Source organism: Hylobates moloch, unplaced genomic scaffold, assembly GCF_009828535.3.
Source record: "Hylobates moloch isolate HMO894 unplaced genomic scaffold, HMol_V3 SCAFFOLD_11, whole genome shotgun sequence".
Lineage (NCBI taxonomy): Eukaryota > Metazoa > Chordata > Mammalia > Primates > Hylobatidae > Hylobates > Hylobates moloch.
In genome coordinates this window covers 91281668-91300170 of record NW_026652286.1, presented here as the reverse complement: position 1 = coordinate 91300170, position 18503 = coordinate 91281668, and the positions used below count along the sequence as shown (strand labels likewise).

The following is an 18503-nucleotide window of genomic DNA, read 5'->3' as shown; positions in this document are numbered from 1 at the left end:
AGTCCCAATCTACAAGCAGATGAATCTGAGAACTAGCAAAATAAGTGATTAATTTTTAGTAGCAGTTTAAAGTAGCTAACAAGTATGCCTCTACATTTAATGACCTGCACATGGCTTCAGTGTGTTCAGGTTGTGGGGCTGCTGTCTTCTCTTTATAGTGCTACTTACTGATATCCGATAGGAAAGAGCTTATCTTCACAGTCAGAGAGATCATTTAGAATTCCTAAGCAGTCAATTGTCATAGAACCTGACCAAGGAAAGAAGAACCGATTAGAGAAGATAATGAGCATCATTTTATTTTTTTGAGAGAGTCTCACTCTGTCGCCCAGGCTGGAATGCAGTGGCGCAATCTCAGCTCACTGCAGCCTCTGCCTCCAGGCTTCAAGTGATTCCTGTGCCTCAGCCTCCCAAGTAGCTGGGATTATAGGGATGCATCACCACTCCCAGCTAATTTTTTTTAGTAGAGACAGGGTTTCACCACATTGGGCAGGCTGGTCTCCAACTCCTGACCTCCAGTGATCTGCCCGCCTCAGCCTCCCAAAGTGCTGGGATTACAGGCGTGAGACACCACACCTGGCTGAGGGTCATTTTATAACTGAGGACCAGAAATTTCCCCAATGATATATACAGCCTTCCCCAATAACCAAGGCTAGGTCATACCAATCATCATGTGGATATTTTCTGGTTCCAAGCCATTGAGAAACTTCCTTCTCAAGCTGATTCCTTCAAAGTCCACAAACACTCTTCTGAAAACTTCAAATCCATTCTCAGGAACCACCTTAAATAAAACCCATGGTAGCTGTTAATAGGCTGTCCCTTTGCACATTATACTCATGATCCTGACTGTCTCAGAGTGGAAGGCACACAGCATATCTCAAAAGCATCTTTCTGTTTCACTTAGCAGGACACTTCTGTATTTCCCAAAAGAGGTGGTGCCTCTAGGAACACCTAGTAGAAAAGCAAAACAGTTTATCATCTTGCTGTATTTTTGTCTTTTTCTTTTGAATTTTGAAATAATTCAAAAAGCAACTAAATAAGCCATGAAAAGACTTGAAGGAAACTTAAATGCTAAGCAGAAGAAGCCAGTCTGAAAAGGCTATGTACTATATGATTCCAACTATGTGAAACTCTGCAAATGGCAAGACTATGGAGATAGTAAAAACATCAGTGGTTGCCCAGGGTTGGGGAGAGGCAGGGATGAATAGGCAGAGCACAGAGGATGTTTAAGGCAGCAAAAATACTCCATATGATGCTATAATGGTGGATATATGTCATTATACATTTGTCCAAACCCACAGAATGTACAACACCAAGACTGAATGCTAATGTAAACTACAGGACTCAGGGTGATAACCATGTGTCCAGTGTAGGTTTATCCATTGTAACAAATGCACCACTCTGGTGGGGGATGCTGATCATGGGGGAGGCTGTGCATATGTGGGTGCAGGGGGCATATGGGAAATCTCTGTACCTTCCAGTCAATTTTGCTGTGAACCTAAAACTGCTCTAAAAAATAGTCTTTTTTTTTTTTTTAAAGCAACTAAAGCTCTCTCACTTCGCCTTTGATCAAATCCCGATGTCGTTGGCAATATACTTTTTTGTCATCCAGAAAGACACAGTTCTTGGCTCGGGAACACATGAAGTGATAGTTGCTGGTGCAGGATGTGAGACAGCAACCCACGGTGGCTCCTGGCTTTTGGCAGAATTCACATCTCTAAAAATCCAAAAAGAACAGAGTCCTATTCAGACTTTCATATGTTTTAAGACGTTTACCATCTCCTCTATAGACTCATCCCATTCTACAGTTCCTATAATTCATTTTATCTATTGGTAGTCTGTTGAATTATGTATATCAATACTTGTTGGCTAACTACCCTGATGGCACTGTGAAAAATATCAGTGAGGCCATATTCACCCACAGGAAGAATATCTGGAAACTGAGAGGGAATCTCTTTCATAAAATTTACCCATAAGGTCTTACCAGCTGCTTGCCCCTGATCACAGCCATATGCACATTCTTTAGTGATCCGTCATCATCTTCAAACACTTCTGCTGACCACAAAGCACAATTTACATGTGTCCACTCATTTTGGCCAATATATAGCAAACGACCAGCATCCTATAAAATAAAGAGATTTCTTTTTTCCTAAAGAATATAATGTCAAAGGAGGTTTTCCTCGGCATTAGCTTTTCCTCAGTGAAGATAACCTCAAGAAAGCAACTATAATTCTTTAATGTAGGGAGGCACACAGAAATCAGAATTCTTTTTGCAACGTTGCTCTGTTTCCACTTCCTTCTTTTCAAGATTACTTTTTCCATAGACTGAAACTATTTTACAAATCTAGAGAATAAAAAAATGAGCTGGGTATAGTGGTTCACGTCTGTAATCCCAGCACTTTGGGAGGCTGAAGCGGTAGGATCGCTTGAGCCCAAGAGTTTGAGACCAGCCTGGGCAACATAGGGAGACTTTGTCTCAACAAAAACAAACAAAAAAATTAGCCAGGCATGGTGGTGCGCATCTGTGGTCTCAGCTACTCAGGAGGCTGAGGTAGGAGGATCACTTGAGCCCCGGAAGCCGAGATTGCAGTTAACCAAAATCATGCCACTGTACTCTAGCCTGGGTGACAGAGCGAGGCCTGGTCTCAAAAGGAAACAAACAAAAAGAGCAATAGGTGGTAAGTTTATAAAAATGTGCAGTGACGTCTATAAACTATATTTCAAAGCCAGTTCTCTCAGACTGTATTTAAAAGCTTTTGGCCGGGCACGTTGGCTCATGCCTGTAATCCCACCACTTTGGGATATGAAATGGGTGGATCACCTGAGGTCGGGAGTTCGAGACCAGCCTGACCAACATGGAGAAACCCCGTCTCTACTAAAAATACAAAATTAGCCGGGCATGGTGGCACATGCCTGTAATCCCAGCTACTTGGGAGGCTGAGGCAGGAGAATTGCTTGAACCTAGGAGGCGGAGGTTGTAGTGAGCTGAGATCGCGCCACTGCACTCCAGCCTGGGCAACAAGAGTGAAACTCCATCTCAAAAAAAAAAAACAAAAAAAACCAAAAAACTTTAAAAAAAAAATTGTAGCTTACTGTGTGTGCCAGGCACTAAATAGAGGCTTTACATACATTATTTCATTTAATCCTCACAACCACTCCGAGGTAAGCATTATTATCTTCATTTTAAAGATGAAACTGAGGGTCAGAGAGGTTAAACTACTTGCCAAAGTCAGTAAGTAGGCAGTTAAGCACAGAAATGTATTCAGGCAGGCGGCAGAACTCGGGCTCTTAACCATTCTGCTATCCTATATGAAACACAAGCTTTTTAATATGCAACTTAGATTTTATTAACTTTCAAAAAATATTCTTGAGGAACTTCCATTAGAAATTACTAGACATCAAGGGTTTAATTTAACGCAAATCAGTCACCTTTTAATCAACAAAATCAGTCATTAAAAAACTCCAAGTGCCATGAACTAAGTGACAAATAAATAAAAGTTACAAATTAATAAGTTATAAGTTATAGGCAAATAAAAGTTATAAATTAGTAAGTTATAAGTAAGTTCATTAAATAAATGGCACCCGGTCATCAAGTATGGACACAAGGACAAACAGTTCTTTTGAACTATGTATTAACTAGGGCCCTGCGTTGCAAAGTACTTACATTAGCACTGTCATCACCATAAGTCAAACATAACGCACACTGTCTATTGTCTTCTATGCCTGGGGGTGGGTTCAGCTCTGGACTGTCTTCTCGACTCCTATCAGTACCTTGAAAGCCAAAAGACTCCCATCAATACCTTGAGATCCAGTTAAAATTGGCAATACTATGTCTGATTTCAAGGAAAAAAGAAATAATTCAGCTTACATAGCCTACAGCCTATAAAATAACCACTTTTCAAAAAGTGTTCAGTTACGCTATCTCATCATCTATGTTACAATACTCAAGAGTATTTATATCAAGTCCTCATTAACACCTCAAGTGAAGCAAAATTAATGATGGTATTACATTTAAGGATGACCTGAAAATTCCTTTCTGATATCCAAGTATATCTAATTTTAGTGAATTGGATTCACAAAGTCAATCATCTGCATCTAGAGGGAAATGGGTGACGACTCTCCTTTTGGTGGCTTACTCAAAATTGGTGGTGTAGGAGGATGTAGAGGAGTTGGTGAGTCTGGTTCTCCAGGTCCTTTGGGTTTGGGAGCTGGAATGATTTTCTTCATTAAAGGAGGCTGCTCAGTGTGGCTGTTTTCCTCTCGCTCCTGCCACTGAGCATAATTATGGTCAAGTGAAGGTGGAAGCACTGCGTTTGGTAACATCCCACTGCTGAAAATAATTGATTCAACAAGCATTTATTGAACTCCTACAGTATACCTAGAACTGTATAAAATAAATTCTCGATATCACCTGTTGCCCCATGTACGAGCCATTCACAGAACATAAGAACAAGTCACAGCGTTTGAAAATTGCTGAAGTACACAGAACTCAATATTTTAAAAAATATCTCAACATATGACTCTTGGTTAAACTTGCTGAAACAAATGATAACCCTATCAAAAACTCAAAAGAGGCCGGGCGTGGTGGCTCATGCCTGTAATCCCAGCACTTTGGGAGGGTGAGGCAGGCGGATCACCAGGTCAAAAGATCAAGACCATCCTGGCCAAAATGGTGAAACCCAGTCTCTATTAAAATACAAAAATTAGCTGGGCATGGTGGTGCCCGCCTGTTGTCCCAGCTACTTGGGAGGCTGAGGGAGGAGAATCGCTTGAACCAGGGAGGCAGAGATTGTAGTGAGCCGAGATCACACCACTGCACTCCAGCCTGGCGACAGAACGAGACTCCGTCTCAAAAAAAATAATAATAATAAATAAAATCAAAAGAATTTACTGGAATAAAAATTAAAGGTTACATATGGAAAATCAAGAGCAGTACAAAGCACCATTTGAACTATCAGTCAAACAGAACCCATTTATAACAAGGCCAGCTACATGGCTATATCACACATGTATTGTACATTTGTCACAATTAGACCAAGCTCCCTACAATAAAACAAATATAAAAGTAAGGAACAAAAAGGCAATTGCCTATAACAAACATTAAGTGTAGTCCTCAAAACAGCACCGAAAAGGCATTTCAACCAATTCATTTCTAGCATTAAAACCTTTTGGAAAACTGCAATCCAGAAATATGAGAACTCTCAGATTTCTAGCCGATGAAGAGAAAAAAAAAGTTATGCTAAATTCACTTACTTGCTTGATACTTTATTTGGCTCCCAAAACCTGGACTTTTTGACACTGAACCATGGAAAAACACGTTCCATTTGCTAAAAGAAAACACAAACAAAATGTAAATATGTAAACATTCATTTAGATGCCACATGAAAAAACTTCAAACCAGCTTCTCTGTTAATACGAGGATAATTTCAGGCCACCAAGGGAAAGATCCATCCACTCTGGCAACCTCACCAAATTCCTCTCAAAGAATCAGAGGATCAAATTAAACCAAAGATGTTTTATACACACGACAAAGCAAAAAATAGAAGAGAACAAGTTCATTGTATTCACAGGGTAATTACTTATAGGTAAGCATTAAAAACATGAATTAGTAATATCATTCACCCGAATGAAGAAGGACTTGACCATGCTGTTGGCTTTTTTAATTTCTGGCTGTCCTCCATCTGAATTAATGGCTGCTTGAATGATCTTCACAATATCATCACTGAACTCCAACTGTATACAAAAACAAAATGTTAATTATTCTTAAAACAGTGTGCTCTCAAAACCATTTCCTCTTCCCTCCCTAATCATCCAGCACAGAGATCCAACAGAAAACTCACACCCTATTTTAATGTGGTATAATACTCTTTGGCTGAGACCTTTGAGATTCAATTCACAATTAACCTGTGGCAATTAAGAGATGCCAAGCTAATGAGGTAAGAATGCAAACAAATTGGCTGTATCATGATAAATTATCCAAGCAGGTCCACAGTTTTTAATTTGGATTAAATTAAATAAACAGTGGCTCACGCCTGTAATCCCAGCACTTTGGGAGGCTGATATGGGTGGATCACTTAAGGTCAGGAGTTCAAGACCAGCCTAGCCAACATGGTGAAACCCCATCTCTACCAAAAAATACAAAATTAGCCAGGCATGGTGGCACATGCCTATGTAATCCCAGCTGCTTGGGAGGCTGAGGCAGGAGAATCACTTGAACACAGGAGGCAGAGGTTGCAGTGAGCCGAGATCCTGTCACTGCACACCAGCCTGGGTAACAGAGCGAGACTCCATCTCAAATAAATAAATAAATAAATAAATAAATAAAAATAAACAACAGAATAGCAAATATAGATCATGAGATAATAACCATTTCCTATACATTATTAAAATCATAAAATTAACAGGCATCTATCTACAAATGAAGACCTTATAAAGAAAGGCACATTATTCATATCTGACCTCAAAAGGGGAGGGAGAACCAATTAATTTCACATTAGCATTTTCCACATCAACAGTTTCTTAGTGCTTCCTCTTAATATAAAAATAATTTTCAGAAAACTGAGATGAAAGCCAAATAAAAGAACTATTTTAAGACATTACCTTCCCTATCATAACCCTTCTTCTGAAACACAAAGCTAAAATAACTCATACACTTTTAGGTATCTAAAGCCACGTGACATTTCTAAATATAATACAAATCATTTTTTAATTTACTTATACTCAGTCTCATGCCCCAAAGATCCAAAGAAGCTTTATTGGCACTAGAAATTCTGATGGCTTGCTGTAGAAACATACCACAGATGTGTAATTCCCTTGGTCCATCTTCCTCTTGACTCCTTCTAGATCTAAAGGCTGCTGATCATCCTGTTTGCTGACCTCAGTAAGAACTGGTGGATCAGGTCCTTCGGGGGAGCTGCGGGAAGGTATACTCTCCTCTGTCTCGGGATTTAAGTCTGGAGGCTTGGCAGCCTATTGCCAGGAAAGATATGTTGCTTTTATCTAACACTAAAACCAAGGTGTCCATGCAAATTCTATTAAAATTAATAAAGATGGTACTGAATGATTCATATTGTAAAACCCAAAGAACATGAAAATAATCAGATTTCTCAAATAGAAAAGGAAAGTTAAAAATGAGACTGTTATGTAATAGCTTAGCTAGGCTAACTTAGGAGATTTTCTTGATAATTCCAAACCCAGTATGAAGAAGCTGAAACTGTGTTCAGTTCCTTTTGAGGATAACATAGAAAGCAGCTAATTTTCCTATTCAAAAAATGGAGCTCTATTAAAAGATAAAACAGCAGCTTAGCTCTGAGGTAAAGTGATCCATGTGGTTCTTCTTTTTTTTTTTTGAGATGGAGTCTCGCTCTGTCGCCCAGGCTTGAGTGCAGTGGCGCGATCTCGGCTCACTGCAAGCTCCGCCGCCCAGGTTCACACCATTCTCCTGCCTCAGCCTCCCGAGTAGCTGGGACTACAGGTGCCTGCTACCATGCCCAGCTAATTTTTTGTATTTTTAGTAGAGACGGGGTTTCACTGTGTTAGCCAGGATGGTCTCAATCTCCTGACCTCGTGATCCACCCGCCTTGGCCTCCCGAAGTGCTGGGATTACAGGTGTGAGCCACCGTGCCCGGCCCCGTGTGATTCTTCTAATGACTACTTTATAAATGTGTCAAGTTCACAACTTACATAGACAGAAAGTGTTTTTCCAATTGATTACTGTAACTGTCCCCTAACTACGAATCCTGCCTCTAGGCTCAGGTGTCTCCAGTCCTTCCTCTCCACTCATTCAGAATAATATTTTTTCTAAGAAGCAACTCTGATCAGGTTACTGTCTTGGGTGAAGTGCTTCACTGGCTCCCTATCACCTTCAGAGTATAAAGTCCAAATTTCTCATTGTAACAGCAAGAACTTTGAAGATACAGCTCCTTCCTATTTCTTACTCTAAAAAAGGTCCTATTCTTGGCTCTAAATATTTTCCTAATGGTTATAGCCAAAACAAGTAACTAAAAATTAAGTGAGGAGAATGAAGTAAAACAAAAGAAAAACACTAGGTAAAAACTAAGAACAAGCTCTCAGAAAAAAAAAATGAGACTTGGCCTACCTGCCGGTAGCGTAGCAAATGGCTGGTAGTCCGAGAATTCAACAAAGCTGTCAGAACTTGCTTCAGAGAAATCTGCAGCTCTTTTTCAAGGGCCAGTCGCCACTCTGCAGGGTGCCGCTCAGTACAGTTCACACAAGTGTAGGCCACACTTTCTGGCAGATTAGATAGAATCTCATACATCTCATCTAAGAAAACAAAAACCTACCATGATGAGGTCCTCTGAAGAATGAGAGAGAGGAAGAAGAGGAAACTATTCCACTGAACTTACTATAAAGCCATATGTTGGGAACCACATTAAGATTCTAATATCCTCATGGATATCACACATATTGATCTCAAAAAGTGGCATTATTAATTAACACAATCCTGAATTTGGTTATTGAGAATCAGCTTATGGAACCCACAAAGGACAGCAAATAAATACTTTAAAGGCATATATTCAAGATAAGTGAGCACAAATGTAATAAAATGCTGCTTATCCTAGAGACTAAAAAATAAATTTAGAGATTTCAAATAACAACACAACCATAATTTTAGGTTTAAAGTGCTCTAGAGGCTGATAAATGCAGTAGTACCTAGAAAGAAGAAAACTGAAATAAAAAGACTCCAACCTTCTGTACCTGAAAGATTCTCACATTTGGAATGGACCCAGCGATCACACTTTCCACATTGCATCATCTTACTCTCATAGTCATCATCATCATAACATTTGTCACAGAGAGGGCAGAAATTTCCTGAAAGCAAAGCAAAGTTTACAGCAGTGCTTTGGCTCACATACCTGTGTTTTTACAGTCCTTGACTTGTATATACCAATCCAATCTAAATCTATATTCTTCTGGGATCATGAACACCAGCATGGATCTACTGTGGAATGTTCACACATCTGCAGTCTCAAGATTATTCTGAGCCCCAGGAATACTCACAGAAAAGCTTCATATGCTACTAGTTTTCTTTAGTTTACTAGTTTTCACTTATAAAGGTCATGAGGTAGCTTTTAAAGATAAAACAATAGAAAAGAATGGAAGAGAGAAGTTTCTCACACATTTGTAAGAAATATTTAAACATTTAAAAGGAAGTGGCAATATGGAAGTCAGAAACAGTACATGTAAGCTTTTTCCTTATTTCTAGGGCATTTACATTAGAGCTTAGAGGAGCACTTCCTAAGATTCAGTACTCTGTATAACCTTCATAAATTTTCTTTATATACAGAGATCTCCTCTATTATTTTCTACTTAATGAACTTCTTCAAACTGATCTGCTTATCTTATTTAAAACAGTGAACTTTATATGATTATCCTAAGTCAGTAATATAACAGGTTTAATATATTAGTTATATTAACATTTTTTTCTAATATAACCATTAAAAGAAAATGTTTGGGTAGCAACTAAAATAATGTCTGAAATAATCAAATGTATAATATATATACCACACTTTGGGAAATACTAGCTTACAGGATTTCTTTGTGGTTAGTTATAATGAAAAGTCCCCTTAACACTTCCCATATAAACTAACAAGACATTTCTAGTTGCTAAGTTCTAAACAGGAACTTAGGAAATGTGTCTAAATGGTATCCTTGACATAATGTGTGAGACTTTTTATTTCATTTCACTAGAGTCTAGTTCACCTCCAGAACACCAAGTACAACCTCCGAAAGCTGGCAAAACTGGCTTTTTTAAGGTACCTTTAGCAAAGAGCTTGGCGCAATCATGACACAGTGAGAAATCGTGAGACCACTGTGCATCCCACCCTTTGCCTGGAGTTGTGGATCCACAGCTCTTACAGCGAACACACTTGGTACAGATCTAGAAAAGAAGAAAAGAAATTCAATAGGAATTTCTTGTTTTTAATATGTTTCTTTAACTAAAAAGATCTCAAATGCATCCACTTATAGATTTAATTTCTCTACTGAGATGATTTCCTAGTAATGAGGCAAAAAGATTGTCATACTGACATCCTCAAGCATAGATATTTGTAATACAAGTTACATAAGTCCAATAGTCACGTGATGGTTCTCTATAAAAGAGCATCATGTGTATAACTCACCCAGACTTTCTTCTTCTTTGTGGGTTTGGTGGGGTAGTTTGGTCCCAGGCACTCAGGGTGATAGCTGTTTCGGCACTTATTACACTCCAGCAGCTGCTGTAAGAAAATATAATGGCAAAAAGATAAGCATCATATTACCTTCACCCAACACCTATTACTTAGCACCCCATTTCACATTTACTGGCAAGTAAGTATAGCACACAATTATAAGTTTAAATTTCCTCATACATTGTTTACTCCCAATTAAAGCATTGAGATTTATTTCCTGTCAAAGGCACTCAGTGATGAGTATTCATATTAGGTAGATTTGACTTACTTTTGGAATTTTATTCAATATCATGTTTTCTGCTATAGTCCCAAAATTAAAACACAAAATAGGCAACTGATTACACCCAATTAAATACTAAAGACAAACTAAGTAAAAAGAGAAATAATATAGATACAAAATCATAACTGGAAGACAGAAATACAAATCGAAAAAGAAAGCAATACTCTAAGCACAGTCATCCTTGGTTTCCATGGGGGACTGGTTCTAGGACCCCCAGAGGATACCAAAGTCCATGGATGCCCAAGTCCCTAGACAAAATGGTGCAGCATTTGCATATAACAAAATGCACATCCTCCCATATACTTTTTTTTTTTTTTTTGAGATGGAGTCTCACTCTGTCACCCAGGCTGGAGTGACAGACTGTACCACAGGCTAGAATGGCTCACTGCAACCTCTGCCTCCAAAGTTCAAGTGATTTTCCTGCCTCAGCCTCCCAAGTAGCTGGGACTACAGGTGCCCACCACCACACCTGGCTAATTTTTTGCATTTTTAGTAGAGATAGGGTTTCACCATGTTGGCTCAGGCTGGTCTCGAACTCCTGGCTTCAAGTGATCTGCCCACCATATACTTTAAATTATCTCTAGATTACTTATCATACCTAATACAATGTAAATAGTTATTATACTGTATTGTTTAGGAAATAATGACAAGAAAAAGTCTGTTCACATAGAGTACAGAGGCAACTACTCATTTTTTCCCAGATACATTCAATCCAAGGTTGGTTGAGTCCAGGGATACAGAACCCACTGATACAGAGGTCCAGCTGTAGTTCTATTACCAGGTTTTTTACCTTTGTAGCCTGATGTTGCCTTCCACAAACGTGACAGAATTTGCAGCGACGACAACACCAATTTTCCAGCTGGTCCTCCAGAGGGCGCTCGTTCTCCTCTAAACAAAACTTGTGGAAGGGCTCACAACAGACTTGGCAATACACAAACTATAGTAAGAACATGGGAAGATAGAAGTATGTCAAATAATATGTAGAAAAACATAATCAACCATACCCTTCTTATATAATTTGAGTTTTAGTAGTCCACTGGCATATATTTAATTCAATACATATTCATTAAGCAATGACTGTAAAAAAGTACAGTATTGGACACTGCAGGAGATTCAGAGTACTAAAGTGGTAATAACAGTGGAATTAGAAAGTAACAAAATAAACATAATCCAAGATTTAACAGAACATGCTAAGTGCCCTAAGAGTGGTATAAACAAAGGGCTATGGGAATATAAAGGAGTGGGGTAGGGGAAATAGGGAGGGTTTAAACGTTTTCTGTAATATACGAAACAGTTGTAAGCTCTGGTTTGTCCTTTCCATTTCTAATTTAATTTTTTTAATTTTTATTTATTTATTTTTTTTGAGACGGAGTCTTGCTCTGTCGCCCAGGCTGGGGTGCAGTGGTGCGATCTCGACTCACTGCAACCTCTGCCTCCTGGGTTCAAGCGATTCTCCAGCCTCAGTCTCCTGAGTAGCTGGGATTACAGGCGCGTGCCACCACACCTGGCTAATTTTTTGTATTTTTAGTACAGACAGGGTTTCACCATGTTAGCGAGGATGGCCTCCATCTCCTGACCTTGTGATCCACCCGCCTCGGCCTCCCAAAGTGCTGGAATTATAGGCGTGGGCCACCACGCCCAGCCTCCATTTCTAAGTTTAGAAATAAGTTATTTTCATATTGATACAGGATTTTCAAAAATACTAATTAGGATAATCCAGAATTTTCTTTTGCCATAAAGGAATTATTGGGACAATTGGTCAAACCTAAATAAGGCCTATAGATCAGATAATAGTAATGTACCAGTGTGTTAATTTCCTGATTTGGTAATTATACCATGGTTAAATACGAGAATGTCCTTGATTTTTAAAAATACACACTAAAATATTTAGAGGTAAAATGGTATATGTCTGCAACTTGTTCTCAAATTTTTAGATACATGTGTATCTACAGGTAAAATGTGTATATGTATTTTACTTGTTATTTTGTAAAATATATACACACAGAGAAACATATTAACCTTTAGGGAATCTGGGTGAGGGGTACCTAGAATTCTTTGTATGACTCATAGTTTTTTTGTAAGTCTGAAATCATGTCAACATAAAAAGTTTAAAAAATTCGCCTGGAAGAGAGTTCATCAAGCACTGGTCATGCTTTAGGAGTGCAGTGCAGGCAGCATGCTATTCTCTAATTTATATTTTAGGAATCCTGTGAGATTGCTATGTACAACTATAAAGAATTTAAATCAGAACAATTATACCCTGAAAAAAAATCTTTTTAATCCCAGAAGTCGAAGGACTGGTGCTATAAAAGTAAGTTATTCCTGTGGGTGGCATATATATGGGTGCAAAGCACTGTATTAGGATGGAAAAGAGATACAGTAGACCCCTGGCACTTGTAGACTGAATATTCTCAGTCTCAATGATATCTGAACTTCTGCACTTAGAACAGTAAGTTGTTCGTAATAGGGACTAAGAGAATATTTGCTTAGTAAATGAATACCAGGCAATAATTTGTAATTTTGCTAGTAATAACTTCAAATGGCAAGTGGGCAGGGTTGAGTTTCTTAGCTAGTTTGTGTCTCATTGACTGCTCAACATTCAGATTTCAACCTAGCTTGGATTTTCTTATTTTTAAATTTTTCTTTTTATTTTTTTGAGACAGGGTCTTGCTTAGTTGCCCAGGCTGAAGTGCAGTGGCGTGATAATGGCTCACTGTAGGCTTGATCTCCTGGGCTCAAGTGATCGTCTCACCTCAGCCTCCCAAGTAGCTGCGACTAGAGTAGCTGGGACTATAGGCACATGTTACCATGCCTGGTATTTTTTTTTTTTTTTTTAGTACAGACGAGGTCTCACTATGTTGCTCAGGCTGGTCTTGAACTCCTGAGCTCAAGCAGTCCTCCTGCGTCAGCCTTCCAAAGTACTGGGATTACAGGCATGAGCCATTGCACCCGACCTGGATTTTCTTTACCACCTTTGAATACATATCTTATGTAGTAAGTAATAAGCCAAGGAGGTATCTGCCAGGAATTTAAGGACTGTAAAGGATGTAGCATATGTCCCCTATAAATGACAAACTACTGCTTCCTATTCAAAATTGTGCTACTTTTTCCTTTCTCATTGTAAAGGTGGTACATACTGCAAAAAAACTCAGAAAGATTAAAAAAAAAAAAAAACAGAGAAACAAATAAAGGTCACCCATAATCCAACCACACTTTTAATATTTTGGTGTGAATCCTTCCAGATTGTTTTCTAGATATATATTTTAAAAACACTTTTCCAAACTAAGATGGGATTGTGCTTTATATACTATCTTGTAACCTGCTCTTTTCACTCAGTGATATGTCATGGACATCTTTCCATGTTATTACTGCAATTACTTTTGCACCAACCTAATAACATTAATATATATTATCTTTAGGACTTCATATTTGCCATTATATATGCCCTATACTTTTTTTTTTTTTTTTTGAGACGGAGTCTCGCTCTGTCGCCCAGGCAGGAGTGCAGTGGCGCGATCTTGGCTCACTGCAAGCTTCACCTTCTGGGTTCACACCATTTTCCTGCCTCAGCCTCCCGAGTAGCTGGGACTACAGGCGCCTGCCACCACGCCCGGCTAATTTTTTTGTATTTTTAGTAGAGACGGGGTTTCACCGTGTTAGCCAGGATGGTCTGGATCTCCTGACCTCGTGATCCGCCTGCCTCGGCCTCCCAAAGCGCTGGGATTACAGGTGTGAGCCACCGTGCCCAGCTATATGCCCTATGCTTATTTTAACCCATGCTCCCTATAGATGAACTTTTGGGTTGTTTCCAGTTTTTTATTATCATGAACAATATTGAAATGAACACTTCTTTATATCTACAGATTTGCCAATTTATCTAATTATATCCATAAGTGCTTGAAGTGCAATTGCTATGTTAGAGGATATACCTATTTTAAAGATAAATATATATTTCCAAATAATTCCCTCAGAAAGAAAGATTGTAACTAATCTATATTTCTTTCCACCAACAGAAAGTCCCCATTTATTCAGGATTCTTTTTTATCATGCTTTAATTTCCAGTTTTTGGTCACTAGAGGGCTAAAAAACAGATATCCTCCCTTCACCTCCCCCTGCCACCCACTATGTATTTATTTCTAATTTTGTGAATTATCTATTTCTGTCTTTTGCCTATTTTTTTTCTGGATGTCATTCCTTTTTCTTATTAATTGGTGAGAGCTCTTTATAGACAAAGAGGCTTTGATATACAATATAAAACAACCATCAATAGCATCCCTTTTAATAGACCACTGTATAATTTTTTCTCTTATTTAGACATCTAACAGAAAGATCAGAACTCTAAGAAAGACTGAATTTAAGAGAGATGGGATTATTGATCTTTTCACTCTCAATAACTTTGCTACTCTAATAGCAGATTCCTTCCCTAAAATCTCTAAAATACTTCAAAACATTTCTTTAGCTGGTTTAAACAGAGAATAGTACCTGCTAAATACCAACAAAACAGACTATAGTAATTTCATCCACAGAAAAATAATCTATGTACTTCCTGGGGTACAAAGAAGCAGGATGCCTTACCTCTACATGCCCACTACTGGCACAGAGAAAGCAAACCACCCTGGGTGTTATAGGAACAGAAGTCAAAATTCCTAAGCCTCCCATCTCCCACACATTTTCTGCTTCACAGTCCTCCTGTGGAGAGAGAAAGGTCACTTAGGAAAGTTTTACAATTATACAACTTTGGATGTAAAATAAGGATGAAAAGCATAAAATTAGTGTGACATCAGAATGTCAGAGTATTTCATTTCAATGAGTCCAAAAATAACTGCTGCTTTAAAAAGTTTCAATCTCAGACACAGACTATTAAAAGGCTCACCTAGTTGTTCAATTCATATTGAATATATTGCAAAAATACACTGGGATTGAATTTCTCTTACAGTTTTGCTAACTCAAGGAATCATCATGGTTTGATACTTTCCATGTGAAGGAATTACTTCCTCTGATACTGCTCAGGATGGATAGGAATGTTTCATCATCTATGTTCTGCAGTCAGTTCACAAACAGTGACCTAACAACACTGACCAAAGCTCTCCCAGCGCTAAACCCCTCTGCTAATGGGAGTTCTTATTCATTCCCCCAGTTGGTACTGATTTCCTCTTTCAGCACCTTTGGTAGTAGCATTTTCTTTATTTAAAGTCTTTGACACTCAATATACTTTATGATCACTGAACACCTTTACCTTAAAGTCCACTCTGATCCTGTGGACTCCATCTGCTGGAATTTTTTGCTTAGAACTATTGCCATTGGAGAGAGTGCTGAGGATGTTCAAAGTGCCTGCATTCTCCTGCTTATTGACCGGAGGTGGTTTTTCCTAAGGAGACAAAAGATGAATATAGAAAAAAATCACACCCTATTTGCCTTCACATTTGCAACCGATAATAATGCAAATGACAAATCTTATTAACAGATCTAAAAACATGTTTCCAACATAAACAGAGAAATAATCTTTGAAAATTTTTTTTAAAGAGATTGGGTCTTGCTTTGTTGCCTAGGCTGCAATACAGTGGCACAGTCACAGTTCACTGCAGCCTAGACCTCGTGGGCTCAAGTGATCCTCCTGCCTCAGCTTCTTAAGAGTAGCTGGGACTATAGGTGCATGCCACCATGCCTAGCTGATTTTTAAAATTTTTATAGCAACTGTGTGTCACTGTGCTGCCCAGGTTGGTCTCCAGCTCTTGCCCTCAAGTGATCCTCCCGCCTGGGCCCCCCAAGGTGCTGGGATTATAGATGTGAGCCACCACACTATCTCTGTATCCATAATAAATAAAAATAGTGAATACAGGGAAGGGTGATTTTTACAGACAAATAATTGCTAAAGGATGTTGGGGTAAAAAAATAATTATGCCAAATGGCCCTTAGAATAAGCAGATTCCTAGGCTAGAACATATGGGGCCACAAAGAAGGGAAAAGCAACAAGGAAGAGACCAAAAAACAAACAGGCTAAAGCCTAAACTTTTTTTTTTTTTTTTGAGACGGAGTCTTGCTGTCGCCCAGGCTGGAGTGCAGTGGCGCTATCTCGGTTCACTGCAGGCTCCACCCCAAGGGTTCACACCATTCTCCTGCCTCAGCCTCCTGAGTAGCTGGGACTACAGGTGCCCGCCACCTCGCCCGGCTAATTTTTTGTATTTTAGTAGAGACGGGGTTTCACCGTGTTAGCCAGGATGGTCTTGATCTCCTGCCCTCGTGATCCGCCCGCCTTGGCCTCCCAAAGTGCTGGGATTACAGGCGTGAGCCACCGCGCCCGGCTCCTTTTTTTTTTTTTTGAGATGGAGTCTCACTCTGTCGTCCAGGCTAGAGTGCAATGATGCAATCTCAGCTCACTGCAGCCTCCGCCTCGCAGGTTCAGGCAATTCCCCTGCCTCAGCCTCCCAAGTAGCTAGGATTACAAGCACCCACTACCACACCCGGCTAATTTTTGTATTTTTAGTAGAGACAGGGTTTCACCATGTTCGCCAGGCTGGTCTCAAACTCCTGACCTCAAGTGATCTGCCCGCTTCGGCTTCCCAAAGTGCCGGGATCACAGGCATGAGCCACCGCGCCTTGCCAAGCCTAAATTTTTTTTGGAGACTGTGTTTTGCTTTGTCACCCAGGCTGGACTGCAGTGGTGCAATCATAGCTCACTGCAGCCTTGAATTCCTGGGCTCAAGACGATCCTTCTCTCTCAGCCTCCTGAGTACCTGGGACTACAGGCAAGTGCCACCATGCCTGGCTAACTTCTTTTTTTTGTTGTTTAAATAAAGACAGGGTCTCGCTATGTTGCCCAGGCTGGTCTTGAACTGCTGGCCTCAAGCAATCCTCCCACCTTAGCCTCATTAAGTGTTGGGATTACTGGTGTGAGCCACCTTGCCCAGCTAAAAGCCTAAACTTGAAGTTTCTTAATTTTAAGAAATTCCACTGCCATCTACATAGAAGTCAAGGATAAGGCTTTTCCCTACAAAATAGAATACATCCCTGAGAAATGGCAGAGAAACAAATCTCTCCTCACCTTTTCTTTTGGTTTTTGTTTTACAGGGATACTTGGGCGGGGAGCCACTTTTTTCTGTTTGCTCTGCTCTGGACCTAAAAAATTCAGAATAAATTGCAGTCAGATGCTGGCAACGACTACTTTAGTACTGACTGACCTGTGAAGAAAGGGGCATTAGAAAAAAAAAAAAACTATTTAAACTCTAGGCTTCGAACAGGAAATTAAAACAATACCTCCAATTTAACTGGTTTTTTTGTTTCTGTTTCTTTATTATTATACATAATAGTTAGAAAGAGAGCTGATTTTCTTGAACTGAAGACTTCAAATCATACATTTCCTGCTTTCAAATGCTGTTTGAGACATCAGTGCTTTTTTGTTAGTACTTGTGGTTCAGCAATTCCTTCTTGCCCTCCTCACTCACCTGATTCTGGTGGTGGAGGCTGCTTTTTCTTGGGCTCACTAGGAGTGGTTTTGGGAACTTCTTTTCTTGGCGGTCCTGTAGTAGGTGGCTGAGCGGGGATGACCGGTGCTGGCTGGGAGACCTGCTTGCTTGACTTCCTGGAAGCTGGAGTGGTGGCCTGTTTGGATTCAGGCCCAGGGGCCGAGACATTGCCTTCTTCACTCTTTTCCTCGACGGGCTTTCGTGGAGGAGGCTCACTACCGCTTTTCTTTGGGGCGGGATCCTCTCTTGCTGATGGGGTAGGTTTCTGACTAGACTCCACCACGTTCTTCACAACACTGCTCTCTTTGCTGTCTTTCTTTTCACTGGTCTTAGACTTTTTCTCTTTCTTTTTCACAGCTGGGGGAAAAACACAACAACATCATCTGTCTATAAGTGAGAATAATTTTATTTAAAATAGAATTATAGAGCCACCATATGATCCAGCAATCCCACAGCTAGGTATATACCAAAATAAAGGAAATCAGTATATCAAAGAGATATCTGCACTCTCGTGTTTCCTGCAGCACTATTCATGATAGCCAAGATTTGAACGCAATCTAAGCATCCATCAAC

The 18503-nt window shown here is 39.5% G+C and overlaps 1 protein-coding gene across 6 annotated transcripts in view; it reads right to left on the bottom strand.

The window, feature by feature from the left end:
• KMT2A (lysine methyltransferase 2A) overlaps positions 1 to 18503 on the bottom strand; it is an 89782-nt gene that overhangs the window by 25529 nt on the left and 45750 nt on the right. For 3 of the 6 annotated variants that reach the window (XM_058446332.1, XM_058446335.1, XM_058446337.1), the window contains 18 exons: positions 17910 to 18287; positions 17510 to 17583; positions 15704 to 15835; positions 15043 to 15156; positions 11258 to 11404; positions 10140 to 10235; positions 9778 to 9898; positions 8707 to 8829; positions 8096 to 8280; positions 6793 to 6966; positions 5620 to 5730; positions 5251 to 5324; positions 4134 to 4327; positions 3662 to 3768; positions 1982 to 2119; positions 1556 to 1714; positions 661 to 778; positions 169 to 247 (listed from right to left, as the gene is read on the bottom strand). In XM_058446332.1, the coding sequence (XP_058302315.1) occupies positions 169 to 247; positions 661 to 778; positions 1556 to 1714; positions 1982 to 2119; positions 3662 to 3768; positions 4134 to 4327; positions 5251 to 5324; positions 5620 to 5730; positions 6793 to 6966; positions 8096 to 8280; positions 8707 to 8829; positions 9778 to 9898; positions 10140 to 10235; positions 11258 to 11404; positions 15043 to 15156; positions 15704 to 15835; positions 17510 to 17583; positions 17910 to 18287 (2524 nt within the window). The remainder of the gene's footprint in view (positions 1 to 168; positions 248 to 660; positions 779 to 1555; positions 1715 to 1981; positions 2120 to 3661; positions 3769 to 4133; positions 4328 to 5250; positions 5325 to 5619; positions 5731 to 6792; positions 6967 to 8095; positions 8281 to 8706; positions 8830 to 9777; positions 9899 to 10139; positions 10236 to 11257; positions 11405 to 15042; positions 15157 to 15703; positions 15836 to 17509; positions 17584 to 17909; positions 18288 to 18503) is intronic. The other 3 variants (XM_058446334.1, XM_058446336.1, XM_058446333.1) reach the window with 2 other exon arrangements.